At 34.4% G+C, this 26,552-nt stretch overlaps 1 protein-coding gene across 1 annotated transcript in view; it reads left to right on the plus strand.

Moving 5' to 3' along the window:
- Positions 1-26,552, plus strand: part of Lrp1b (LDL receptor related protein 1B) — a 1,711,024-nt gene that overhangs the window by 1,374,791 nt on the left and 309,681 nt on the right. The window contains exon 43 of the mRNA XM_048345540.1: positions 2,284-2,488. Within this exon, the coding sequence (XP_048201497.1) occupies positions 2,284-2,488 (205 nt within the window). The remainder of the gene's footprint in view (positions 1-2,283; positions 2,489-26,552) is intronic.

The raw sequence follows: 26,552 nt of genomic DNA on the forward strand, positions 1-26,552 counted from the left end.
CACAATGTATATCAATGAAATCTATAGCTATTGTGTCTTAGTACATTAACAGACACTTAAGTCTAAAATTATAAATCAAAATTGGTCCTTTTCTGCAAATTTACTGATTCAATACAAATATACTGATTTTCCATACTTGTTTATTGTTAACATCTTTTTTACCCATAGACCTGATTAACATAAATATTTTAACATTGAACAGAGATGACCATGATCTTCTCAATGGATTTGTTTAATGCTTTTTTAAAATAGGAAGTAGAAAGGTTGTTGTTTTGATTGTAAACTTTTTCCAGCAGTAGGTATGACAAAATTCTCAAAAACTAAAAAAAAAGAACAGAAATAAAAAAATTCATATGGAAGAACAAAAGACCACAAATAACAATTCCAGTGAAAAAAGTAATTCTGGTATTAACACAATCCCAGACCTCAAGCTGTACTATGGCGTTATAATAAGAGAAACAATTTAGTGTTGGCACAAAAGTCGACCTGAAGATCAATGAAAAAGAATAGAAAACCCAGAAACAAACCCACTATATTACAGTCATCTGATATTTGATTACGGAGCCAAAGATAGGCAGTACAAAAAAAAAAGGTGGCCCCATAAATAATTTGTGTTGGGAAAACTGTTCATCCTTATGCAGAAAGTTAAAAGTGGATCCCTGTTTGTCACCATGAACAAATAACAACTCAAATCAGACCTGAAACTTTGAAATTACTACAAAGGAGAGTAGGGGAACATTCAAACTTATAGGCATATGAAGAAAGTTTTGAAAAGAATCCCAGGGGGCAAAGACAGTAGAGAGACTTGACAAGTGGGCTTACATCAAAATAAGTTTCAGCCCAGCAAAGGATATAGTTACTAAACTAAAAAACAGCCAACAGACTGGGAAAAGACCTTTACCAGAAATAGTTCTGTCAAAGTCCTCATATCCAAAATATACAAAGCGTCAAGAAACTAACCCATCCCAGAGCTAATAAACCAATCAATAAATGGGCAAAGGGGTTAAGGAGAAACTACTCAGAAGAGGTAGAAATGGCATAGAAACAGGGGGAACTGCTCATCATCCCTGACCAAAAAGGCAATACAAATCAAAACAAGATTCCATCTCACCCCAGTTAGATTGGTCAACATCACAAATTTGAACACCAAACGTTGGCAGAGATGTGGAGAAAAAGAAACTCTTACACTCTTGGTATGAATGCAAAATAGTACAACTATTCTGCATGGGACTCTGCCTCCAAATACCTTAAGGCTTTTCTTAAGGCTTCCTCAAAGTATAGTTTTCCAAATATTAATCTAAAATACTTTGTAAAATCTGACAAATACTATGATTAAATATTTGAAATTTGTACCTAAAATTCAAGAAAGGATATTGTGAGTTTTTAAGTACAATGAAAAGCTGAGAATATAAAAAATTATGTGGGGAGGAGGGAGGGTGGAAGGAAAATGAGGGTGGAGGTAACAAGTTTGAAAAGAAACGTATCACTACCTTATGTATATAAATGTAACCCCTCTGTACATCACCTTGACAATAAAAATTTAAATTACAGAAACAGAAAGACAAATTGAACCCAGAATATACAAAATCAACATACCAGGTTTATAAATCCAAATAAAGATAAACCTATAAAATTTATATTTTTTTTTACTTTCTTTTTTTGGTACTGGGGTTCAAACGCAGGATGTTGCACTTACTTGGCAAGTACTTTGCTATTGAGCTACATCCCACCCCAAGCCTATAAAATTTCTACAAAAAGTAATTATGGAAATATGAAAATTTTGTCATTCAGCTCCGTCCATGATAAAGATAAATAATGAAGAATATATATCCACATACAGAAACAGTAGGGAAATTTTAATATTTATGCATTATGGAAAATAAATATAGTTAGGACAATTATAAAATAGCCATTTCCAAATTTTTGTACTGTATCTACTCAAATATATGCTTATTTTACATAGAAAATTTAAGATTCTTATTTTATTAATTCAAATAAACCCTTTTTATTCATCAAAGTGAGTCAATTTAGTGAATTCATTATTTGATGGAATACATAAAACTATTGCCTTTCAGAAATATCTATAAAGTTTATTCAAGAACCTTGGAAATATATTTGTACAAATATAAGAGCCTCTCACCCTACAATCCAGTGTACTTGAAGAATTGTACAATAATCATCCTATGTACTCATAATTCAGTAATTTGCCTTGACTTAAGTAGTTTGCACGGCCATGTGTCCATTTTTACTGTCAACGTAAATTTGAATATGTTTTTACTTTAGTTTAATGTTTTGGACCAACTGGAATGAGCAGTATCCAAGCATCATGAGATCTACATTGACTGGGAACAATGCTCAGGTTGTGGTCAGCGCGGACCTCCTGACTCCGAATGGGCTCACTCTCGACCACCGTGCAGAGAAGCTCTATTTTTCAGATGGAAGCTTGGGAAAAATTGAAAGGTGTGAATACGATGGATCCCAAAGACATGTAAGTTAATCAAAAATTCTCAATTAGAGCTTCATACAATATCTTCGAAAAACACATGCTTTTATATTCCAAAAATATGTCTATTGAGGAATTTTGAAATGGCTAATTATTTGAATCTATTCAATTTCAATATTCTATTGAAGTACAAAAACTAATCTTCTGGATAATTTGAAACTATTTTCAGCTGCATTTGCTTCCATAAAGATATGTGATCTTTTATACACGTTATTCTCCACACAATAATGAAATCTCTCCTAATTATTAATTGAACTGGAATTGTTTGAATGATTCGCATGCATTTTATAGTTATTTATAGTTTTCAATAAAACAAAATGGAATTAGTTAGCTGCTCTACAATAAAAGAAACTCAGGAAAGAATGAAATGTGAAGAGAAGAGAACTGGGTTCCTTAAAAAGCCAAACATTCTTTTCATTGGGTTCTCAGTGTCTTTTCTCTGGGTTTCAAATGACTTGTTAGTGGAGGGTGATTAGGCTGTCCCTGGAGCACCTCAGAAGCGGGGATTTGGGGACTGATGAACCACAAAATCCTAGTCCTATTGGGGTAGTAATTTTGAAATAGCAAAAGCTCAGGGGAGGGGTGTTAGATCTGCTGGTGTCATCACTGGAGAAATCCTCACCCAGATTCATTGTCTCCTGGGAGAAGAATCATCCCCATTTCCTCAGCTATCAGAGGATTCAATACAGTTTTCTGCATTAGGGAAGGACTGACAATGTTTTTGAAGGCCAGCTAGTAAATCCTAGAACTCCATGGTTCATATAGTGTCTCTTCCCCAGCTACTTATATCAATAAATAGATTTAAAGTATATGTGAGAAAAGAGTCCTGGCCATATTCTCATAAAGCTTATTTACAGAAACAGGTATTAAACCTGCAGTTTGTAGCTTAACTCCTAATATTTAGGATTAAGCACAATAGGGGCTTTGTGTTTTTGGAAACAAGATCTTGCAAAAGTGCCATACTGTTTTCAAATATTTTTCTAATTAGCATACATTAGCTTTACAGAAGGTATTTTTATTTCACGTATGTAAGTATATTCTAATTTCATCATTATTACTCTCTTCTCCCATTCTCCCTTTTATAAAAATAATATTTCATGAGGTTTTGTGGTTCTAGTTGCATATACTCAAAGAATCTGCTTTGGCCATATTCATCTGCATTCACCTGTCTTCTTAGCACACTCTCATCCTGTGCTCAAACTGTTGACCTCAAGTAATTCAACAGCTTGAGCCACTGGAGGAGTTGACTACCAAGCAGTATTTCCTTGTGCATGAAGCATAATGCTTGGTTTGACTTAATGTATACTGTGTGATGTGTGAGTTTTGGGATGGGGGAAGATTTATATTTTGGTACTTTGAATATCATCTCATGTTGGAATGGCATTGATGCAAGAAAGTTACTTAAACAACATTAAAATAATGTGCTCAGGTATGCTGAGATTCAGTTTGTCCTACATACATTAACCTTGATAAAAGATCGTATGCCTAAATTTTTTATTTGTCTTTTACTATTACTGGCCATGTAACCTCAGAAAATTATATAATCTCTGTAAAGCACAGTCTTCTAATATGGAAATGTTCAATCATTCACAATTATTATGAAGGCAATTCTGATACTTTATTATTCAACATATAGTATTGAAATTCTGAATGATAATGGTTAACCTGATAAATGATAATGTTTAAGCCAGATAAATCATTAACCTCATTGTTGCTATTGTCTTCTATGCTCTAATACAGAAATTACATTTGAAGCGTCTCACAAAATTCTTCATTCACTTCAATTTACTTCTAACTACTTCACTCCCTTAATCTTATATATCTAATCTATAGCTAATCCAGGTTGTCTAGTAAAAGACTATCACTAACAACGTTGAAAAGATTTCATATGACATTTCAAAGATATATCCAGTTAGGAAGCCAGTTTCTCATTCCATATCTATGTCCAAACCAGAATAATTTATTGCTAGGCTGAAAAATTGCAAAAGCATTTAAAATATATCCCAACCTGTAGTTTTTATTTTAGAAACTAACATTATAACATACTTATGTTGTAAATTTTCACATATTCATGTACTTTCAGGAAATAATTACGTTGGATTTTAATGTGTTTACAAAATATTTATTGTAGGTTTGCTTGTAAGGACATTTGGAAATCCTACTGTTCTAAATATGGTTATTTATGTTGTTATAGGTGTATGTGTGTTTGTTTGTGTGTGACTGTGTGTGTGTGTGTGTGTGTGTTCAATAGTTGTTTTTTCCCCCTTCTTTTTTCTGCTTCTTAACGGGGTGCAAAGGGAGGGCATGGAAAATGAGGGAGGAAAGAACTAATGCAATCATGGTATTTCTATACACTATGTAGAGAATGAACTGGGACTTGTGAGCAGGAATGGGCAAGGGAAACTCAGGTAAGTTGAAGGAAGAGGAGACAATGTCTGAATGAGAAATGCATGCAATACCTGAATCTGATAACCCCTCTGTGCAACACTTTAACAATAACAATGTGTAAGGTCCTCCCCTGGAAGGCTCCATGCAGATGCCCCCACCTCATTAAGTCTCCACTCAGTTACCTGGGTAACCAGCATACCTGGAGGCAGTTACCACCCCTTCTCCTGAGGTCACATCCTAATCCACCTGGCCACACCCCCTGCCCCTGCCCTAGATAAGGCAAGGCTGGGTGGGGGTCATCCCTTCTCTCCCTTCTCTCCCTTCTCTCTCTTCTCTCTTTCTTCTCTCCCTTCTCTCTCCCTTCTCTCCCACCATGGATCATCTCAGCCACAGGCCAGCAGCTCGATAATAAACTTTCTTTCCTGCCTGAATACTGCGTGACATTCTCCTTTACCAGCTACCTACTTTAAAAAACCTAACACAGTGAAATAATATGTTTTAAAAAAATCCTCCTGACCTACTTTTAAGTATATAATATTGCTAAAGACAATCATGGTACTATGCAATAGAATACAAGAATATATTCATTGTACCTAACTGCATTGTAAGACATATTGGCCAATTTTCTCCTAACCTTCTGCCCCTTCTTCCTCAGCCTTGGTAATAGCCAATCTTCTATTCTATCCTTCCATGAGAGCAGCTCCTTTGGATCCCACAAATAAGTGAGACCAAGAACCACTTGATCTATGTTGATTCGTTTGTGCTTTGTTTCAATTAACACAGTGTCCTTCCTACAGGTTCATCCAATTCACAATAAAAGACAAAACTTCACACCTTTTATATCTGCATAGCATTTTGATGTGCAATATAAAACAGCATTTTCAAATATCTCTTTTTATTATTTTAAGTATATGTACAAAAGAGTTACCATTCAACAAAACCACTTATGAATACAATATATCTTCATCAATGTCACACATTAAATATTCTCACCCACCCCTACTGGCTGACCTTTTCTTTCACATTCCTTAAATTTTGTAGAATATATATTGAATTTTTGTCTACACTCTCCCCACTTCTTAGCTTAATTCAACTACCTTCTTCCATTGACCGCACCCCAACCTTTGGAAGCACCCATTTCCTTTTGATAAACTCTGATTTTGCCTTTTTAAGGAATTATAATGTTTGAGTTCTCTGCCAAATCTATTGTATCACTATTAATGCATTTATGTGCACTTGCATTCCACCCAAGGAACTTACTTATATATTTATAAGCCAATACTAGCTTTCACATACCAGCAGAAAACCTGAACCCTGTGCCTTTCTAGGCCTGACTCACTTCACTTAACATAATTATTCCAGCCCATTCCATTTCTTGCAGATAACACAATATCATTCTTTCTAATGGATGAGTAAAATTCAATTGTGTGTATACCATATTTTATTGGTCTATTTGTTGATTGAGGGGTATCTGGGCTGATACAATTTATTGGTTATGCTAATAGCTTTACTGTATTCTGGTTTGTTGCATTTCTGGCTTTTATTGCGAATATTTTAAAGCACATTTTTTTTTTCTTTGCCAGTCCTGAAACTTGTACTCAGTGCCCAAGCACTGTCCCTGGCTTGTTTTTGCTCAAGGCTAGCTAGCACTCAACCACTTGAGCCATGAAGCCACTTGTTGCTTTTTCTGTTCATGTGGTGCTGAGATATCAAACCCAGGGCTTCATGAATGCTAGGCAAGCACTGTACAAGTAAGTCATATTCAAAGCCCTAAACCAACATTTTATGCATTCAAATGATGATAATAGACAATAAGATTAACTCAACATCTTCATTATTATGAAACATATTATGCAATGAACATCAGAATTCAGAAAAGTCTCTTACACATAGTGAATTCCCTTGGAATATAATTCCCTTTGAATATATAATTCAAAACTTGAGAGTTGAATATATTAATCATGGTTGTTCTATTTTTACATATTCTGGAAGCTTCCAGTTGTTTTCTGTAACGTCTGCGCTAATTTATATTTTACAAAGAGCATATAAGAGTTCCTTCACAACATTTTTATTTTGTCTTTTTAATGATAGTCATGTGAGTTGGATGAAATGAAAATATAATGTTACTGATTTTCATTTCCCTCATAGTTTGGGATGTTGACTATTGTATCCTAGAACTTTGTGTGGCCATTTTTATGTATCCTTGAACAACAGTTACTCAAATTTTCCATTCTTTTGAATTGTAATTTGTTCTCTCAATTCAAATTTTGATTTTTGTTTTTTAAATGAGAATATATTGTTTTATTCACCAAAATTTTGTAGTATATTTAGTATATTTTGAATTCAGGCTACATGATGTCTTCAGATTCCTCCTCCTCCTCCTCCTCCTCCTCCTCCTCCTCCTCCTCCTCCTCTTCCTCCTTCTCTTCTTTCACCTCCTCATTTTCCTCTTCCTCCTCCTGCTGCCCCCACGGCCAGTTCTGTGTCTCCTTCTGCTTTCATGTGCTCTTCTTTATTCTCAGGAGGGCATTTGGTCTTCAAAGTCTTTGTGGCTCCTTTCTATTTCTGTGGAAAAAGGTCACTTCCATTTTGATAAGGATTACATTATTTAAATCTGTAGATCACTTTCAGTAATATGGGTATTTTCACAATACCAATTCTAATCCACTCACCCAAAAGATCTTCCCATTTATTTGTGTATTCTTTAAGTCCTTTCACTAGTGTTTATAGTTTAAATTGTATGGTACTTCTATTTCTTTAGTTAAATATGCACATAAGAATTTTTGTAGTTACTGTAATGGAGGGTACTTCAGTATTTTCTTTGCTGTTTTGGCATATATAAAATCTATTAATTTTGTTATCATGAAACTTTATTATATTCATTTATCAGTGTTAATAGATTTTTGGTGAGCTTCTCATGTTTTGTTTTGTCTTGTTTTTTGTTTGTTTGTTTGTTTGTTTGTTTGTTTTTGTGGTTATAGAGCTTGAACTCTGGGCCTGGGCACTATCCCTGACAATTTCAGCTCAAGGCTAGGGCTCTACCACTTGAGCCACAGTGCCACTTCCAGCTTTCTGGTGATTAACTGAAGCCCTGCCTGGGCTGGCTTTGAAATTCAATCCTTAGATCTCAACTTCCTGAGTAGCTAGGATAATACCAGCCCCCCAATCTAGGTTTTGTTTGCTTATTTCTTTATTTTTTAATAAGATCAGGATTTATTGATTTCTTCCTCACAGAAATCTAGATTATCCCATCTGTTCAATTATGTGAATTCTAAGTAATTTAAAGAAATGTGTACTACATTGTTTAATCCTTTAATATTTCTCAAAATTTCATACTGACTCTTCAAAAAACTTTCTACTAGCTGTCACAGAATATTAGTGGTTTCCAGCTACTTTTTTTTTTTTTTTCCAGTCCTGGGACTTTAACTCAGGGCCTAAGCAATGTCCCTAGCTTCTTTTTGCTCAAGGCTAGCACTCTGCCACTTGAGCCACTTGAGTCACAGCACCACTTCTGGCCAGTTTAAATGTATATGGTGCTGGGGAATCGAGCCCAGGGCTTCATGTATACATGTATACGAGGCAAGCACTCTTGTCTCTAGGCCATATTCCCAACCCATGGTTTCCAGCTATTGTGTCAGCCATATTTTAATTCCCTTGCATATATTTCCATGTGGTAGCCATTATTGTGATGGCCCATTTTTTATGATAAGGTAAATGAGGGATAAAGAGTTGTAATAGTTAAACAGAGTACATATTCGCATATGAGGCAGAAACAGAATCTGCTCTTATTCAAGAACCTTTGCTTTCAACAATTTTGCTATATCTCAAGGTGTTCATATTGAGAAAAATGGGCCCAACTTAGAGTACATTGCATGGCTACTTCCTCATACATTGTGACTAGAAATAAGCTTCTACTTTTCTTGTTCTTCCTGTTCCTAACATGTACTACCTATATAGATTTTAAAACCAGCATCTTAATTTATCACTGAATACATCTAATACAATCAGACATTCTGCAAACAACAAAGTTAGTAGATTTCCTCTCTACCAAGTTGGATCATGTTCTCTAGATTGTCAGCACCCATTACATTATTTTAAAAACAATCATAAGAACCTTCTTTTAACCAACGGGTTACCCTATAAAATGGGTTAAAAAAAAGTACTACTACATATTTTATTGAAAAATTTAAAAAAATCTATTACTCTCTATTACCCAAAGCAGGCTTCATCATTTGAAGATGGAGTTATCTATTTCCTTTGAAGATCAGCATTTTGTCCCACTCTCATTTCAATCTACATTCACACAGATATTCCAAAGCCTTAGATACAGAGTTCTTCTTTCATATCCAATTATTTCAAGAATTTCTGGTTGTTTTCAATTTTTCTTTCACATTCTTGTTATGATTTCTCATTTTTAAATGCATCCCATATGGTAAGTTTGCAGAAAGAAATAGTTAAGACTTTATTCATTATTTCAATTGGATATTAATATTAAATTAATCTATTTCAAATTTTCTTAGAGTATGTATAAGGTTATCAAATTTAAGTTGTAAATTTATATAATTTATGAAAATTGTAAAGCATATTCTGAATTTAAGCCTTCCTTTAGATATTAAATGATTGAATGAATATTGCCAATTCTTCCACAGCCTCTAACTTAGATATGCAAAAAAAAATAACACGTACAATTGACACAAATATGGAACTCTTTATCTTTGTAAAAACTTATGGCAGGCATGGTGAATTCGAACAGCTAGAAGTAATGGTGGTTTCATTAAAACAACTGCTCATACTATAACAATACAGTATAAGTTCTTTGTATTTCAATTACAATTCTCAAATTTCAGGGCCAGATATTATACTGGAAAGAATTTTCCTTTCAAAAACTTTCTTAGACCATGAATTCATATATAGTACATTGTTTGTTTTGATCTTTTATAGCTTTTCCTTGTTTGTTTTTATTTCCCAAGAGCTGAGGACCAAACTTGGGGCCTTGCACATTTTAGACAGGTGCTCTTTCGATGAGCTAAACTCCAGCCCCTAGTATATTGTTTTCTATTGAATCTTTTATGAAAAGTTCATCATCTAATATTCTAGTGTCTGATCCAGTTTACATCCCCACCAACAATGAAGTAGGGTTCCCTTTTGGCCACATCCCCTCGAACATTTATTATTGTCAGTTTTCTTGATAAAGGACATTCTTACTGGGGTGAGGTGGTATCTCAATGTTGTTTTGATTTGCATTTCTTTTATGGCCAGTGATGAAGAGCACTTTTTCACATGTCTCTTGGCCATTCTCATTTTCTCATTAGAGAACTCTCTTTTGAAATTTTTAGCCCACTTGTTGAGGGGGCTGTTGGTTCTCTGTGGGTTTTTTTTGGAGGAATTTAATTTTTTTAGTTCTCCATATATTTTAGATATGAGGCCTTTGTACACTGTATGGCTGGAAAAGATCTTTTCCCAATCTGAAGATTCCTGAGAAGGCTAAATATAGAGCTCTCCTATGACCCAGCAGCCCCACTTTTGGGCATCTACTCAAAAGACCACAAACAAAAACACACTAAAGCCACCAGCAAAGCAATGTTCATCACAGCACAATTTGTCATGGCTAAAATGTGGAACCAACCCAGAAAAATATGGTACATATACACAATGGAATTTTATGCCTCTATCAGAAAGAATGAAATTGCTCAATTTGTAAGGAAATGAAAGGACTTGGAAAAAATTATACTAAGTGAAGTGAGCCAGACCCAAAGAAACATGGACTGTATGGTCTCCCCCATAGGGAATAATTAGCACAGGTTCAGGCTAGTCACAGCAGAGGATCACAAGAGCCTAACAGCTATGCCCTTATGAATGGATAAGATGATGCTAAGTGAAATGAACTCCATGATATGGAAGCAACTATTGTAATTACTTTCAACATGCCATGTAAAATCGTAGTTTCTATTGTTGATGATCCTCTTGTAGCCCCTTCCTGTTGTTGTACTTGCACTATCATTGTATCTTTGTATTTATTTTTTTTTTTTTTGGCCAGTCCGGGGGCCTGGACTCAGGGCCTGAGCACTGTCCCTGGATTCTTTTTGCTCAAGGTTAGCACTCTCCCACTTGAGCCACAGTGCCACATCTAGCTGTTTTCTGTATAAGTGGTGCTGAGGAATTGAACCCAGGGCTTCATATATAAGAGGCAAGCACTCTTGCCACTAGGCCATTTCCCCAGCACTATCATTGTATCTTATCTGAGTACACTGGAAACTGTATATACTAGAATAGAACTTGGAAGTGAAAGGGCATATCAAAATTGAGAGACAAAGGATAAAAAGACAAACGACTCCAAAAGCAGTACTTGCAAAACCATTTGGTTTAAACCAATTGAACAACTCATGGAGGGAGAGAGAGGGGGAGGTCAGAGGGGGAATAAGGGAGAAGGTAACAAACAGTACAAAAAATGTACCCAAAGCCTAATATATGAAACTGTAACCACTATGTACATCAATTTGACAATAAATAAAATAATAATAATATTCTAGTGTCTAAGTTTGTCTTGGAGTTTGGCAGCAATTGCTATTCCTTTCGGAAAAAAAAAGAATAGCCACCCATATGCCAATATTCATGGTAACAAGATGGATAATATATATTACATTCCAGGAAAGCATTGTGGATTGTGTTAGGCCAATGAAGTTGCTGTAACAAAATACCACTCATATTTGGTTTCCCTTGAGCAACTACATTGTTATGTATCTATTTAATTCACTTTTCCACATTGTCTTTAATATGTACAGAATTAATTATTTAATATTGGATGCATAAATGGTTAACAGAATAAAAGAGTTAAAAAAGTATATATGGAGAAAGTATGAAACTGTAAAAATTCTGTAAAAAAAATAGCCATGAAATTTAAGGAGACATATAAACATTGTTCACTTTATAAAGTCAAACAATGCTGAAAGCTAAAATAAAGCAATTCCAAGGGGCAGCCAGGGGAGTAAAAAATTGCACATATTAACTTTTTTTTTTTATTGTATAGCTGTAAATTTTCTGACTTTGGATGAAGCACGCAATGGTAGGAAGCAATTGTTAGAGTTCAGTGATCAAATATGCCCAAGAGGATGAAAGGATGAGAGTTAAGTTAGCCATTTCAGTGAAGTATATTTGAGAGATTATGTCCTTAATGAAAGGGAAGTAACCGTTAATTGACAGTGAAGTGTGGAGATATTCTTATATATGTATTCATTAAGTGGTGGTAAATGTTATACATAACTTCAACAGTTTTTTTAAATAACACACTTTTAATAATATGGATAGTATTATGGATAGTTTTAATAATATAGATATTTTAATAATAGGGATAGTACCCTGAAGTATAAAACTTACTGATTTGCCACAGAGAAGAACACATTTTCTGACTGTATAAGTTTAAGATGCCATTGTTCTCTACAAAATACACTTGAAAAATGCCAGAACCAAATATTAAAAGGTCCATACATAAGGTCATAAGGATGTGCTACAGACTCATAATATTTTTTAAGAAAGAAGAAATGGGCCACAGATATTTAGGGCCGCCACTAATATCCAGATATGATGTTGAGGGTGTCCATTCATCCACCACAGACCTGGGTTGAACTTGTTGGTGAGACTGGCTCCCGGCCAGTCCATCAATTGAGAATCAGTCCCTGAATATTGGTTATAAAAGGATGTTCATGACTACACTTTATGGGGTGTAGTTCTCCTGTGGATTCTACAATTTGAGAAAGATTGATGCAGCGAGGTATCATGAAGGATGATGTAGAATTAGCATGTGAAGGGAACCCAGTAGGAAATGAAGTCATTCTTATACCCTTGACTGTTATCAGGAATCCAAATTCACTGATTCATGGGCTTCCACTTCCAACCAATTCTATTGTCCAACATGTGCTCAACGCCAGAGAAAACTTAGTATTTAGCCAAACAAGCAGAATTTAACTGAATCTCCAAAATTAACAAACATTAATAACAAGAATAGAAAACTTTTCTTTGAGTTTTCAAAGCCGATTTTAAACAAATATTGGTACTTTTGGAATTTAGCAGGCAGGCAGGCAGAGTTTAAAAAGAGGCAGAAAAAGAGAGAGACAGAGGAACTTCTTCTGCCCGAGTGCTCATAGAGGTTAAGCAAATATTCCAAATTTGTAAGATTGGGCTCAAACTTGAGCAGCTTTCCTGAAGCATCTTAGACTGTCCCCCACTTGATGAGTGACCAGCAGAGCTGAACTAGAGATCAGATGACTCCAAACACCCACAATTGCTGATTCCCTTGACCTAGCCCAGTGGCTTTATGGAAAATACAAGCTCCCGGATAATGGTCACTCACCCTGGTTGGAGTTTCAAATTTGTAGATTGTCGTGGTGGATGGAAGTAGAGAGCTCAGTCAGGAGAAGATACCTCGGTGGTGTTAGCATTTCCCTAGCCTCAGGTCCCTCCCCTCTGTGAGCAGCCTAAGGCTGCTATAAGTCTGCCAGGACTGTTGGTAGGGGCTCACCAGTATCTACCTTTAAAGGAGTTTGTTGTTCTGGATGAAGCTGTGACAATAGGGCTATAAGTGATTTGAACATACTCTCAACATGGGTCAATCAATCTTTAGTAGGCTCATTGTATATGTTTTCCTCAGTGTCTGAGCCATCTGAGTCTTTCTTAATATCTAGCCAGAGGACCAAAGTCTAAGGCCACCAAGGGCCAAACTGGGAGACACTTTCTAAGAAGTCCTCTTTCCTCCACCCTCAATCCTCTGATGGAAAAAATAAATAAATAAAAAGTACTGGGTTATGACTCAAATGGTAGAACATGCAATCTCTGACCCCCAGTGCAGCCAAAATATCCTCATACTTTTTCTCTTTGTTATATTTCTGAAGTGTAAAAGACCCAGCCTTATGATTGATTTATTATATCACCCTTAGATTTTTATTTTTTTGTTCTATTTTATCTCAATCTCTGGTCAGCATAACTATAAGGCCAGAGTTTAAGTCAGGCTTGCATTGACGGAAATTCCACAATTGGCTAGGCTTTTCTAATTTTAATGTGACTAACCTAGTTTTTCTACCAAAATATTTATTGAGGAATGCATTCTCCAGTTAGTGATATACAGCTGAATAGTCCTGGTTAATCTACTTATTGAATATAAAAGAATGCAGACAATAAATTAATTCTGTTTTATCTTTTTTCTGTTCAGTTTCTGTCATTTCTATTGTCCCAGTAGCTGAAACAATGACTAATCTTGACAGGGTCTGAGACAGAATGATTATAGCTTTTCTCCCTGAAGCTTCCATAGTGTTAATCACTTCCTGGAAGGGTATCTGCTACCAGAGTGACACAAACCCTTGTAAAGAGATGTTTATGCTCCTAGAACTGACATTGTGATGGTTGTTATGCCTGACATTCTCTCAGAAACTTTGTCCAAAGTTGTTTTAAAGAATACTCCCTGGCAGAAGAACTAAGTCTTAAAACATTTTTAAAATGAGAATTCAGGATGATCTATCTCCCCAATAAATAGAATGTCTTAGCATCAATTTGTTTTGACAAAGGAAAGGAAAAGTAAGTTTTAAAACAAACATATTAATAGTACGTAGGATCAAATCACAAGGATCTAGCACATTTCTCATGCTATGTCACAAAGTATTCTATCTACTTACAAAATTAGTTAAAATATTTAGTAAAGAAATATTTTCAAATTATTCAATATGTCAATCTTTAAATTAAAATATACATGTGTCATCTATCTTTCCACCTTTTATCTAAATTACATATCTATCTTCTATCTAAACTATGCATCTTACTATGCAATCTATTTATTTCACATACTTTAAAGACAATGTGTCGACTTCAGAAAATTGAAATCTGAAAATATAAAACTGACTCTGAGGTGTGGAGAAGTACCATATCTGAAAAAAAAAAATTTTGAACTGCAAGAGTATTTTCAATAATTAAATGTGAAAACAGATTACTTCCATCTTTTAAAAGTTAGGATATTTTGATGTATAAATTTTAGTTGATATAAAAAATGAGAATGAGTATGTGGACATCACTAAAATCAGTGTACTAAAAACTTTTCCATCATTACCTGAAACAATCTAATAATGTTTCATGGATCAAGAAGTCTTGAGACCAAAGGGTATTTTAAAATTTCTTGTTCTTGGGGTTGGGGATATGGCCTAGTGGCAAGAGTGCCTGCCTCATATACATGAGGCCCTGCGTTCGATTCCCCAGCACCACATATACAGAAAATGGCCAGAAGTGGTGCTGTGGCTCAAGTGGCAGAGTGCTAGCCTTGAGCAAAAAGAAGCCAGGGACAGTGCTCAGGCCCTGAGTCCGAGCCCCAGGACTGGCCAAAAAAAAAAAAAAAAAAAAAAAATTCTTGTTCTTCCATCTCAAATGCTTATGTTCCAAAATCTCATAGCCAATTTCCTTTTTTAAACAAACCAAATTTTTGTAACTTTGGGTGGGCCTATTCTACAGTGATTATTTTAATCAAATCTACCTTGAAACTTTTTCAAAATTTGATTTTTCAAAATGAAATTTAATACAAAGAACAAAGAAGTATATATGTATGTGTGTGTATATATTTCTGATATATTAAGATAGGATATATTACAACATAGAAATCCTCAAAACCAAGAAGTAAAGACAGCACAACATTAAGACATCTTCCCTTGTGTATAAAATAACCAGGAGTGTGCAGCTATGGAGACAGATACACATTAAACATCTTATATGGGATACTCAAATACTGAGATTAGTGTTGCCTTGAGTAATGTGATTTCCAGACCTGGTGATAAGATTATGAAAATATTCTGTACAAAACCATCTTCTCAGTTTATATGAAAATTGAAAATAACTAAAAAATAAATGAATCCTTGGTATCATTAAAATGTGTGTGTGTGTGTGAGAGAGAGAGAGAGAGAGAGAGAGAGAGGGAAAGAGAGAGAGGATAAAAGTGAATTTTAGGTTCATATCACTGAAAATAGAGTTTTACCTTTGTTCATCTTGTAAGACCTTTGTGAACCTGAAAATTTGCCTAACTCTCAGATAATTTAGTGTACAGAATGAATATTCTATGCATTGTAGAACATACAGTTCCTAAACTTGCTCACCAAACAAACTATCTAGCCATAGCCCCTTCTCATCTTCAGGTAAAATTATAAAATGCATTTTTCAGGAACACGTACAGTGAGTGGAGCTTCCTTCACTGAGCAACATTAAGATGAGTGAGTGATAACATGGAATCTTTCTACTCCACCTAGAATGTTCAGACACATGGGGTGCTATCTCAACTCATGGATGCTAACTAAGTGCATCTACAGAAACATTGACAAGAAGTAGAATAGCAGTTAGAAGATAGCTGTTGAACTAGATGGTCCAATGAATTACAAAGAATTTACCATATCCATTGTTTTTCACAAGACTATGATCAGGTTTGTCATGACAATCCTAGTGAATTTTGAATCTTGAAATGCTGTTAGAATCTCAGTTGTTTTACTGACTTAGACACCAGTGTGAACTCAAACTATACCATTAAGTATTCCTATTATCATATCCAATGTGGACTTCAGTATATTTTAAATATCCTTGGTAATGTATAATCATACTTTAACATTCAAATCATAAGCACTTAGGAGATTAAATCAAATGTGATACAAAGACATAACAATCAAATTCAGTAACATTTTAAAAATTATTGTCTAAAATGTATTAACCCTAAAAATATTTTTATTATAAGCGTGCTGTACAAAGAGGTTACAATTACCTAAGTCAGGTAATGAGTACATTTCCTTTGGATCAGTGTTACCCCCTCCCTGTTTTCTCCCAGTTCTTCCCCTCCCAACTTCCCTTCTCCCACGTTGTATCATTCATTTCCAACATAGTGTTTAGTGGGTTTCACTGCTGAATTGGTTCACCTTTTGTCTTACCATTTCTATGTTTCACCTTCCCCTCCCCAATTCAGGTAAAGTTATATACAAGACAAAGTACACAGAAATCAAAATAGTAACAGAAGGGAATAAACTAATGGGAAAAAAAAAACCACAGTGTAGTAGTAGTAGTAATAATAATAAATGTGTTAACTCTTACAGGGAGTCATGGCATTATGGTCATTCAATGAAAATGGATTGAATGTATTAATACATGATCCTGCAGATGAGATCCATAAAGAGTATTTAATGGATGAAAAAAATGTTTGTATTAATATTCTCAGGCTATTATAAAACATACCATCAATTGGGCATTTAAAGTAGCAGAAACTTATTTCTGAAAGTTCTGGAAGCTGTAGATCTAAAGGCAGGTTGCTGAAAAGTTCAATGGCCATGAAAGATCCTTCTAGAATGGTAAGATCTTCATTATCCAAAGTGTGAATTTCCTTTGTCTTTTAGCCATCATTGAAATATCTCAACAGGGATCTGATGGCTCACACCCAGAATCCTAGCTACTCAGAAAGCTTGAGATCTGAGGAGGGTCATGGTTCAAAGCCAGGAAAGGCTTTGAAACTCTTGCCTCCAATTAACCACCAGAAAACCAGAAGTGGTGCTGTGATTCAAAGTATTAGTGTGCTATCCTTAAGTAGAAAAGCTCAGGGACAGCATCGGGGCATTGAGTTCAAGGGCCACAACAGAACAACAACAAAAAAAGTTTCTGGTCTTGTTCCCAATCCCTACTGTGGAATCAGGCAGGATAAAGTTCTTATCTTGATGGTGGTTGTCAGGTATATGTGGTTAGGAAAAAAAAGAAAAAAAGAAATATCACAACAAACTTCATTCTCCTGTGGCTGCTTCTGCACTTTGTTTTTCAACATGACTATTCCTTTTCTGGCAGGAAATTCACAAGCTTTCTGTGAGTTGAGAAAAGAATAAATTCCTTTTTACAATAGATCTAAAGACTAAGCAGAGCATTACAAAGGTTACCAGATACTCTGGATTCTTTCATCTAAAGAATTAACAGTTAGTACTTTATATCTTAGTAATTCTAGTGAGGATAGCATTTAGAACTTAAAATTCTGGCAACAGAGAAGGACTTCCAAAACTTAATGAGAGATATACATGTAAATTTTGTCAAGAGAATCTTCTCACAAGAGCTTCCCCTCTTAAAACATCATGGTAAAATAAGAGTACAACTTTTATGAAAGTAATGTTCAGATTGATACAGTTAAGCTACAGAGCATTCTGGTGAACATAATGATTTCGACATTGTCTTTCCAAAGCAACACATGATTCCTTCCTGTTCCACCCCTGACAATCATTGGCAACCACTTAATATGCTTTCAAGTGTCATAAATTTATAACTTCAAGAAAGTTATCCATTTGAAAAATTGCAAAGCATATCAACTTTGCAATTGAGCTTTCTGGATTAGACCTTTAACATCAATTTTTATTATACACAATTCAATCTATGGCCATTGACATGGATAAATACATATACCCCACTGTGTTTTAGCCATGCACTTGTTGAATACAATAGCTTAGTGTGGAGTTTGAGTAAAAGTACTATAATTTTTGTATATAATTTTTTGACAACATAATTTTTCTTTGACAAACGGATAGAAGTTCAGTTGCTGTATTGTATGTGAGCATATTTTTACTTTTATTTTTATTTTATTTTTTTGTTTGTTTTTTTGGCCAGTCCTGGGCCTTGAACTCAGGGCCTGAGCACTGTCCCTGGCTTCTTTTTGCTCACGGCTAGCACTCTGCCACTTGAGCCACAGCTCCACTTCTAGCCCTTTTCTGTATATGTGGTACTGAGGAATTGAACCCAGGGTTTCATGTATACAAGGTGAGCACTCTTGCCACGGGGCCATATTCCCAGCCCTTATTTTTATTTTTAAAGAAACCACCACTCTGATTTTTAAAATGACTCTTTTAAATACCTCCCTACTGTCACTAGATAGTAGAATTTTGTTGAATAGGCAATTTGTGAATATTTTTATGGTTCAGATTTTATCCTAAATTATCTATGTTTTATCAAAGTAAGATTAAACTAAAATTTAGCGTAATACATATTTTCTTTTCTTTTATAGATCTGCAGTGGTTGTTAAGATTCAGAACTTTACCACTGCCAGTATCTCAGGAAATTTGTTCTATTTCATCAAAAGTATGTTTTTTAGCTTTACAGTTTAAACTTTGATTCATAGTCTTTTTATTTTTTGGCCAGTACTCGGGCTTGAACTCAGACCTGGACATTGTCCCTCAGCTTCTTTTGCTCAAGGCTAGCACTCTACCACTTAAGCCACAGTGCCACTCCTAGCTTTTTCTCTTTCTTTGATACTGAAGAGTCAAACCCAGGGCTTCATGTCTGCTAGGCAAGCAACTTCCTAGCTCTCACAGTCTATTTTTAATTCTTATTTTTCTTATAGATTAAACATTTGGTAGATGTCTGACGTTTTTCTTGTCATAATCCATAATTTCTCCATTTCATTACCTGTGAATAATTATCAGAAACTAATTAGAAATATTTATGTACATCTATCTGTGTTTATGTACTGTTGCACTTATTCATGGAATTTTCTGTGCCAATATTGTTTATTAGTTATATTTTGTCTTGTGTATTATCAGCTATAAAATGCCTGGAAATGGTATAGTGTTTTTTCTCTTCATCTTTACTCTTATTTACATTTTTTAAGCCAATGTAGCGCATTTATTTTCCAAAATAAATTAGAGTAGACCATCTATATCTGATAAAAATATTAACATATATGTAGAGTTTGCAAATACATGTCTTCATTCTGTATAGCTTTCTAACAGTTCCTTAAAGTATTTTATTTTATGTCTATATCAATATCTAGAACTATATAATTTATATCTGCATTTATATAATCAATCTACTAGTGGTGTCTTTTTACCAGTTTGGGTAAAATTCAAGAGCTTTACATTTCATTGTGTTCCTTTAGTTTCTCCTGTTTGTAATCTAACTGCCATAGTATATTTTCATATCTCTATTTAGAAACATACAGGATAATGTTAGATTTATTTTGCTTCAATCATCAAAGTTACATAGAATGCTTAAACTGAGAGAAAAGTCCAGTTTTATTTAAACATATTTGTCCACCCTTGGTTCATGATATATGGATTTCTTTGTTTTGTTACAATTCTTGTTTTAAAGAGCATTCTCTCCCTCTGAAGATCTGATGATAGAAAATTCTTTCATATTGCATGTGAGAATGTTTTGATTTCTTTTTTATTTCTGAAGAATATTTTCACTTCTGTGGACAGTTGTTTCCTTTTACTCATTTTCATTTTCTGTTTACAAGTACAATTTGTAAATATTTTGAAGCTATAATATAATGTATCAATACAGACACACACACTGTGGAAAGATTAAATCAAACTGATGTATTCAGTTTTTGTACAAGAGATAATTCCAAAGTTTGTTACTCCTAGCCAATTAGAATTTTATGCCCTTTGAACAACATCTCCTCATTCTCTACCCACATACATTTTACCTTTTATTCATTCCTCTAGTTTTCAATTAACTTTTATATATTTTTAAATATTCACATGTGAAATAATAAAATGTTTGTGTCTGTGCCTCAGTAATTACACATAGCACACATCCTCCTGATTCTCGCATGTTTCTACACATGCATTTTGATGGGATTTTTTTCTCCCTGGAGTTTGCTCAGGTTTTTGAATCTGTAGGCTTATGTATTGGAAAGTGCTTACCAATTGTTTTTTAAATAATTTATCATTACTACAGACTTCTCTGTATACACTCAACACATGAGTGCTATACATTTTCCTATAATTGCAGATATCAATGAAGTGCTATTCTTTTTTTTTTTTTTTCTTGTCTAAGGTGTTTTCTTCTGCGGTGCACACTGAATTCTTTGTTTGTTTGGTTTGTTTGATGCTTGAATTGACTGATGCCTTTCAATATGCTGCTGAGCCCAGCCATTGGCATTTTTATGTCACAGTACACTTTTAATTTCTAGGTTGCCATTTGGCCTTGATTGTCACCTTTTTTTTGATAAGATTTTTCCAGTTCTTCTCCAAGGCTTTCACTTTTTAAAGTGGACTTGTGTATCTGTCAGTAGTCATTGGAACATTTTGATAAGGGCTTTTTTACAAACTTTGACAGATAATTCTAACAGTGCTGTCACTCTGGTGCTTTATTGGTTGTGACATTTTTTTTAATTCCCTTTGTAATCTTCGGAGTTCTTGATTTATGAATGATTCATATAGAAATTTTACAGTTTTACTCCAAATTATATCTACACTTTCTGTTTTCATGAGCTTTATTTGGTATTTATAATGTTTATTAAAGTAGGTAGACTTGGGTAGTTGGCTAGTTCTTATACTTACCTCCTACATTTCAGTTTGTCTGTCAGAACAAGGAGAGGGTGCTGTGATGTTATTGACAAGTGCAATTACAGGTGCATGACCCCAGCTGATATCTGAAAAAGATTAGGCCTTCTGTTTACTAAGATTTAGGGATTGGGAGTTCACCCTGCCTGTTTTGGTGCATGTCTTATTACCTGGATGGATGATGGGGAAAGACTTGACTCTTCACTTGGTACCTCCTGACATTACCCAAATAGGAATGAGAAGGCATGCTGATGCTGCTAGAAATGTAGGGAAGTCTAGCCATTCTATTTGGTTTTTACAAAGACAGCTATACATGTTGTTTATTTGGCAAGTGTGTGGTAGTTATTGTGCAATATGAATTTTTTATCACTAGTCTGTCCATGTTTTAGTGTATTTTACTAAAGTGAGAGAGATTTTATTTATTAGGGTCTTTATTTCTTTGTTTGTATTGACATTTCTAGGTTGCAATCTTAATCAGCTACAACTCTATCACAATGAATCAAAATTGCAAACAAGGAAATTATTATCACCTCATTCCTTGGTCTCAAGCTACCTACCTAGATCTCTTTTCTCTCTCTTCTGTTTGCAGCATTCTTATGTCTATATTATATATAATTATCATGGTTTTAGCTACAGTTTAGGAGAGAAATCAAGAAGGGTGTTTATGCTCTTTCCAGAAGAGGAAGCTAGCATATTCATAATTTCTTCGAAACTCACGATGGCAAAAAGAAAATACCTTTCTTTAGACTTACATTGATGTACACTGATTATATTCTGCAGTTAGCAGAATGTCAATGAGTTAACAGTGGATTTCAATTAGGAGAAATATTTGGTGTGTTTGTGCTGGCAATGGGGACTTTTTGGCTGGGCCCACAATAGGCTCTTTATAGCTGGGCTTAGGTGAATTGCCCTGTTTGCACATCAAAGCAGGTCTCTGGACACCTAGGGTTGTGCTTGGTGCCTGTATTAGCCTGGGACCAACAGGATGGGGGTCAGTCTTGCAATGACAGTTAACAAATATTTATTCTTACAAATCTCACGTAAATTAAATATTGTAACTCTGCTCAGCACACACATTTATATAAATATACATATGAGTTGTAATAAATTGCTCAATTACTTCTACAGGCTATCAGCATGTGCAACAAAGATAATTTGTTTTTTCATTTTTACACCAACATTAATTATTTCAAAATGTGTATATTGATTTATTCAGCATATATTTTTCTGAAGGAATAAATAATTCTGAAGGAATAAAGAAAAATAAAAATTATTAAAATGGTTTCTGTGAATGAAATTAAAAAAAAATAATTTTCAGTGTAAGGCCCAAGACAAAAGTGATACATTTCAAAGGACTCAGATACCGTCCACAGTAATTTCTGGAATCAGTGCCAATGATAGTCTTATGTGGTGAGATAGCATGACATTGAAGTAGGGCTAATGGTGTTTATCTCTAACACAATCCTTTTGATTTAAATCCAAATACATTTTCAGTGACAGTTAAGCTTGGTTAGTCTTGCAAATTAAAGTATTACTGAAGCTAGACTCTCTCAAGAGATTTGTTCATAGACAGGAATAGTGGTCAGTATCTAGGACAACTCATGTATTCACCCAGAAAATAACTGGTGTTCCTTCAGCCTGAGATACTGCTACTGATGGATTGATTTAATATTTCTTAGAAGCTTTCAATTTCTTAGGCACTACACAGAATTTTCAAAAGACCGGCCGCTGCCTACCTCATTGTATAAATTCATATACAATGATTAAAAGAACAGATAGCCAAGGGAAGCTAGCTTTTCTGCCTCCATATATTATTCTTATTTCTCCCATATTAATTTTGCTCTCTTGCACATTGAACAGAGAACTAACACATGAATAACTTTAAAAAATACTTTATTTTGCAAACTAAATCCATAGACAAGGAAACACAGGAGACTGAAAAGGATTATATTTGAACTCATGAAATTCAGAAGTTACCATAAATGAATTTCCAATTACTCTGAACTTCTAACTAATTATTATATTTTATTGGGTTGAATTTAATGCACATCTTGTTACTTTAAAAAAAAGTGTTGGGGAAGGGAAAAGCAGCAGTGGTTCAAACTTGTAATTTCAGCTACTTAGGAAGCTGTATTCAGGAGAACTGAAATTGCAAGAGAACAAAGGTGGCAATGTATTCAAAATTTGTTCTCATCCAGAAAACTGGGAATAAGCATAGTCCCTTTTATACAAGGTATGAAAAGAAGTGAAACATATAAGGATCACAATTCCACGTGCATGCCTAGGTGGGAAACCAGTCCTTTCTCAAAACTAAGCCAAGCAAAGAAGGGCTGTCACCAAGCTTCAGGGGTACAACACTTGAATAACATTCAAAAGGCCCTGAATTGACAGCCTGATACCAACAAAAAGAAAGAGAAATAAACAAAAGAAGCAACCAAGACCTTATATTTTTTAGGTTGAAACAGTATCTTTGTAAACTTTAGAAGTTTAACAAGCTGATGCAAATTAATGCGCTATTATTTCATCTCCTTAAATTATTTAAACCATATGATAATACTATACGTGTAATATAAAATGACAAACACAACAAGTGTATTTTTATTCTTTGACTTCCTTGCACCTAAACTGTTAAGGGAAATCTGTTATAGTACCTTGGGCCTTCAATTCACAAGGCTATTTTAAGAAGATATTTCATTTACATGAGAAGATTTGAGAGTACAAATAACCTATGAAAAATCAACATTTTGACTTATTCCTACTGTACTTACTAATCAATGAAATTACAAAAGGAATATGATGATGTTTTCTTCTTGGTAGATGGTCATATGGCAAAATAAATGACAATTCTTTGAAAAGTAGAAAAGCAGTGAACTCACTTCCTCACATCCTTCTTAATAAGCATTATTCATTCTACTGATGGAGGCTTTATCCTCATGACTTACACACTTTCTAAAGGCCCTAACTCAGTAGAGGTTAAGTGACCTTGAAAGTTAATTTTAATAAAATGAATTTTGTGAGAAATTACATCATATATTGTCAAATTTAAGGAAAAAAAGAGAGATGATATTTTTCTTTTTCTTTTTTTTTCCTTATGGATGGTACTAAATCAGGGGATCAGGGTGGTGCTCTTCTGACTAAACCTCATCTCCAACTGAGGGAACATATTTTCTTAGTAATGCATCTGAAGAGGAAGATGATATCTTAAGATGGAATGCACATAATAATTACCTAGCAGTCCTTTATGTATTAGTGGATTCTGACTTCCATGGAGAATTATGAAATAAAGAATTCCTAGGTAAGGTATAGGTCTCAACTCTACTTTCAAAGTGCTCTGTTGATTTCTGGCACAGTCAATACTGGTCTTCACAAGATAATTTTCCTAGGGTGCATTCAAATGTGAATTAAATGAGGAAATTAGATTAGGGTTATATTTGTTTGTTTTCTTTTAGGTGCCAGTCTTTGAATTTGAACTCAGGGCCTAGGCAAATATCCGAGTTATTTTGTTGTTTTTATTTTTGCTCTACCCCTTGAGCCTCAGCTCTACTTCCATTTTTTGTTGGCTAATTAGAGATAAGTTTCAGTCTTTCTTGTCTAAACTTCTTTTGAATCATGATATTCACATCTCAGCCTCCTGAGATTATAAGTGTGCACCACAAGCACCTGGCTGAGAATGCCAATTTTATTATTACAGTTTGGGAAGACTTAAGTCCAGTGTAGCAGATAAAAATTTATTAGCTTCCCCCATATTTTCTTACCTACTTAGTATTTCTTAGATATTTTATATAAGGACTTTCATAATGTTGAATTATGAAGGTGCCAAATGTTTTCTCCAAGATATGCATGGCATAACATGGGATTCTAGTAGTACAGGAGAACAGAAATAGCATAAATTAATGTCGTAGTCTAATGATTTTTCTATTCTTAATGTTACCTCAATCCTCTCCTTGATTTAGAAAAAACTATAATTTTATTGCTAGCATATAATTAATCCAGTGACATTACATGAGCGGGGCGGAGAGGGGAGGAGAGGTAATGCAAAGTAAACTTAGCTCAGTTGAGGTCACTGGTTGCTGAGTAAAAGTCAGAAATCAAACAACATTCACAGAACATAGACAACCATTTTTTCCAACTTTAACTTATAATCTTACAAGTTCTCAGATATTCTAATAAATAACATTGCATAATATTATTATTACTAAATTTTCTAGTAGGAAAAACATTTGTTTTACCATAACAGATGTAATAACACTTGCACTTTGGTCCAAATGTATCTACTTTGGTTTTAAACCTGAAAATACAAATAGAAGCTTAAGGCTGGAAGAATGTGTTACACTTCAAGCAGACTGGTTTCAAATGGTAAAGAGCCTGGATAGCAAGTACAAGTTTAAGCCCTAGTACTGTTAAAAAAAAAAAGGAAATAATAAATTATGATACAAAGTATATGTATTTGGGCTGGGAATATGTCCCAGTGGTAAAGTACTTGCCTCATACATGAAGCCCTGGGTTTGATTCCTCAGTACCACATATATAGAAAAAAGCCAGAAGTGGCACTGTGGCTCAAGTGGCAGAGTGCTAGCCTTGAGCAAAAAGAAGCCAGGGACAGTGCTCAGGCCCTGAGTTCAAGCCCCAGGACTGGCAAAACCAAAAACAAAGCAAAATATATGTATTTTTCACATATTATTCTAAGCCAAACATAGTGTTATCAATATGAGGAAATAAGTAGTTAAGATCTTTAAATATTGGTCAGAAAGTATTTAAGTATATAAGGTTTTGACTTTAATTTTTTTAAAATAGAAATAGTAAGTCAAATATTAACTTGGCTTTAACATGTAGAGATATTTTGACAATTATCCAGAAGAGTCTTGTGATTCTGACTTCATATCTACCCATTGTATCTTTTTATATCAAACATAAGAGAGAAAATAAATAAGAGCAAGGATGCAAAGTTCAAGTCTGAAACTTGCACTTCTGTAGGGCTCACTGGGCTGACATGCTGCTGTGATAATTTATACAATTAGTGCACTTCTTTGATTTATTGTTGCAATAGATCATGAGTGTGATGACTGACATTAACGTGTTCTATAGACAGCTAGGCTGAAACATATTTTATTTCTCTTCCCTCATTTTTAAGTGTGTAGTTTGAAAAGTAAGAAAGAAAACAAACTGACAAATTTAGGAAGCTATTCCTAATGCAGCCCTCCCAGCAGACCATTGAAATAATAGATTTTAAATTGAAAAGTCCCTGAAGTCTACTCTGCTTCTTGGCTCTCCCAAAAGCCCATTTTAAAAAGATAAAAACCCACTGACTCATATGAATTAAGTTTTGTGAATTCAGGCTGTTGGTT

Source organism: Perognathus longimembris, chromosome 4, assembly GCF_023159225.1.
Source record: "Perognathus longimembris pacificus isolate PPM17 chromosome 4, ASM2315922v1, whole genome shotgun sequence".
Taxonomy (NCBI): domain Eukaryota; kingdom Metazoa; phylum Chordata; class Mammalia; order Rodentia; family Heteromyidae; genus Perognathus; species Perognathus longimembris.